The sequence below is a fragment of the Sinocyclocheilus anshuiensis genome, unplaced genomic scaffold (genome assembly GCF_001515605.1).
Source record: "Sinocyclocheilus anshuiensis isolate Anshui unplaced genomic scaffold, SAMN03320099.WGS_v1.1 scaffold518, whole genome shotgun sequence".
NCBI classification, from domain to species: Eukaryota; Metazoa; Chordata; class Actinopteri; order Cypriniformes; family Cyprinidae; genus Sinocyclocheilus; species Sinocyclocheilus anshuiensis.
The window spans coordinates 277,381-280,568 of NW_015544151.1; the positions used below are offsets into that span (position 1 = coordinate 277,381).

General features: G+C 39.6%; 1 protein-coding gene across 1 annotated transcript in view; it reads right to left on the reverse strand.

The window, feature by feature from the left end:
• Nucleotides 1-307: 307 nt before the first annotated feature.
• The window catches only part of pnpt1 (polyribonucleotide nucleotidyltransferase 1), a gene marked incomplete at its 5' end in the record, with an annotated part of 11,521 nt that continues 8,640 nt past the window's right edge, over nt 308-3,188 (reverse strand). The window contains 5 exons of the mRNA XM_016495002.1: nt 308-518; nt 595-642; nt 711-789; nt 2,818-2,873; nt 2,945-3,051. Coding sequence (XP_016350488.1) covers nt 369-518; nt 595-642; nt 711-789; nt 2,818-2,873; nt 2,945-3,051 — 440 coding nt within the window. The remainder of the gene's footprint in view (nt 519-594; nt 643-710; nt 790-2,817; nt 2,874-2,944; nt 3,052-3,188) is intronic.

Here is a 3,188-nt window from a genome sequence, read left to right on the forward strand (position 1 = left end):
AGGTAAACTATCTATTGTTGCTTTCAGTATGGCTATAAGGTCACACAAAATTACATTTAAACTCATATTAGAGACTTTTAACTTTGAATAAAGCACATGATCACCTGAGATTATCTACTTTCATATAGTTTGTATGTTGTTTTTCCAGCGTCGCGCAAATAGAACCTGTTTCTAAAATAGAAATTTTGCGTGTCGCCGTCGCGGCAAGTTAGGACAAAAACTCAAGATTAACATGGAAAAGATACCTTTTATCGCGTCGTGTGTAGTTCGGACACGGTGTAATGCAAAAGCTCAAGTGAGGACAATGTGTGTAATAAGAGTGTTTATTATAAAATACAGTGTGTTCAGTAAGGTGCAGGTGAGCTGCTCTATGAGTCTGGGCTCTGCTCTCCGGACGCTCCTACAGAGATGCTGTGTCTGTCGCTCAGACTCCTCACCGCCGCCGCCGCCGGAGACTGCAGCACCTTACGAGACAGCCTCATCCTGCCATCCGTGGGGTCTCGGCCGAAATACTTCACCTGAGAGAACAGAACACACCGGTGAAGAAACCCGCAGAGCTCAGAGAGCACACGCTGCGGCTGCTGCCCACTGCACCTGGATCTGCTGCCCGACCTCCAGTCCCAGAGCGCTGGGGTGCTTGATCTGAAACACACACACACACTTCAGAAGCTGATCGAGCAGGGTCAGAGGACAGGAGGACAGGTGCTCACCCGCTTGTGGTCCAGCTGGGAGTTGTGCAGGAGCACAGCGCTCATGTTGGGATAGAGCTTCACCATCACGCCAATGTCCCTGGAACACACAAACTAGCTTTACTAGCTTCACTAAACACTACAACAAAACTCAAGCTCACTGAAGACAAGTAAACAGTCAGGCAACGATTAAATAATAAGAAGAAACTAATTACAAACAACAGCCCAAAAAAGCTACAGTAGAACAAATAAATGTGACCCTGGAGCACAAAACCAGTCATAAGGGTCAATTTTTCGAAATTGAGATGTATACACCATCTGAAAGCTGAATAAATAAGCTTTCCATTGATGTATGGTTTGTTAGGATCGGACAATGTTTGAACATCTGGAATCTGAGGGTGCAAAAAAATCTAAATATTGAGAAAATCATCTTTAAAGTTGTCCAAATGAAGTTCTTAGCAATGCATATTAGTAATCAAAAATTAAGTTTTGATATATTTACGGTAGGAAATGTACAAAATATCTTCATGGAACATGATCTTTACTTAATATCCTAATGATTTTTGGCATACAAGAAAAATGGATAATTTTGACCCATACAATGTATTGTTGGCTATTGCTACAAATATACCCCAGCGACTTAACACTGCTTTTGTGCTGCAGGGACACATATAAGAAATGCTACATACATTGTATAAAGCAGTCGAATGTATAAAAACACTGCATATTCTTCACTGTGTGAATTAAACACAGAGGTGGACAGTAGTGAAGTATTTTTACGCTGATTTTCAAGTGTCTGTACTTTATCAGACTGTTTTTCTTTTACTTCACTACATTCCAAAAAGCATAATATTGTACTTTTTACTGCACTACGTTTCATGTTAAATATCGTTTAGTACTTAATCACATTAGAAATCTAGTACTTTCTTACTTTTACTCAACTAAAAGTAATTCAAAGTTTTACTTGAGTACAAGAAAGTACTACATTTTGAATGTTCTTAAGTATTAAAGGCAAAAAAACAAAAACAAAAAAAATTATTTATGAAATGTAGTGCAGTAAAAACTACGACATTATGCTTTGGAATGTAGTGAAGTAAAAGAAAAACAGTCTGATAAAGTGCAGACACTTTTTAATTTACTCGAGTCAAGTACAAATACTTCACTACTGTCCGCCTCTGATTAAATATATTTCTTCTTATTAAAGTTATTAAAGTGATTTAGTCAAGAGCAGCGAGAGATTTTCTCTCTTGTGTTGTTTGATGAACATGAGTGACAGAAAGCAGGAATATTAGACTGCTGTCACTTTAAGAGCTGCCCACATCCAATTGCTACACACGTGTTTTCTGATTACGTAAATTAACTAGTGAACATTAAAACAAACTGTTTGAAATAACCATTTTGTTGAAAAAGAATCGTATTTCCCCATTTGCCTGAAGCTCTGGATTACAGGTAATAATGTTGTAAATAATGTTTGGTTTCTTGCACAGACTGATCGTTTTGCTTCATAAGACCTCAATATATCATAAAAAAAAAACGTGCCCCTTTTAGACTTGCACTCTATTCATTTAACTAACTGCTTGTTTTCTTTAAAAAACAAACACAACACTACCTTCTCTATTCTTTTTGTATTCTATTTATTATACAATTAACAAAAAGCAAAAAAAGGCCTCTAACACTAGCTTGCTCTATTCTTTATCTATTCTGTTTTCTTTTTATTTATTATATAATTGAAAAAAAAACTTGCTACGTGTGCTGCGTTAAGCTAACTGAGTCTTGTTATAGCACTAGTGTATCATTGCTCTTTTGTTAGTTTTGAATGCTTCTGTTGTCCTCGTTTGTAAGTCTCTTTGGATAAAAGCATCTGCTAAACGACTAAACGTAAATGTAAGAGCCACGGGTATTAATTTTGTGTTGCCTTTTTTTTTCTCAAAGACAGGTAACTGCTGACTTGCATTTTATGAATCACCAAGGAGAAGGTTTCAGCTAAAAATCTTCTTTACTAGGAGTCAGCTGCATCTTGGATGGCCTGAGAGCGAGTTTATTAGCAGCAAGTGTTCATCTTTGGGTGAACTATGCCTTTAACTGGATCCGAACGATAAACTCTGTGCTGTGAGAGGCTAAACTCCACCTGATCTCTGTGACGGTGGCTGTGTACACGGCTCCGAACTCCAGCTGCTGCTCCTGCTGCAGAACAGAAGACAAGCGTCAGAGTCTGATCACGGGACATCATCAGAGCAGCTGATCATCACACTCACATCATCTCTGCAGACGGCTCGGATCAACTCCTGCGCTTCACTCATGGCGCCGGGCGTCGGAGCAAACACGGAGAACGTCTCCTCATCCACCTGAGAGATGGTCACACCTGCCAGAGAGCAAGAGCAGAGCTTCATCACACACACACACACACACACTCACTCACTCACGCACAAACACACACACGCGCACACACTCACGCGCACACACACTCGCACACTCTCACACACACACACACGCACACAC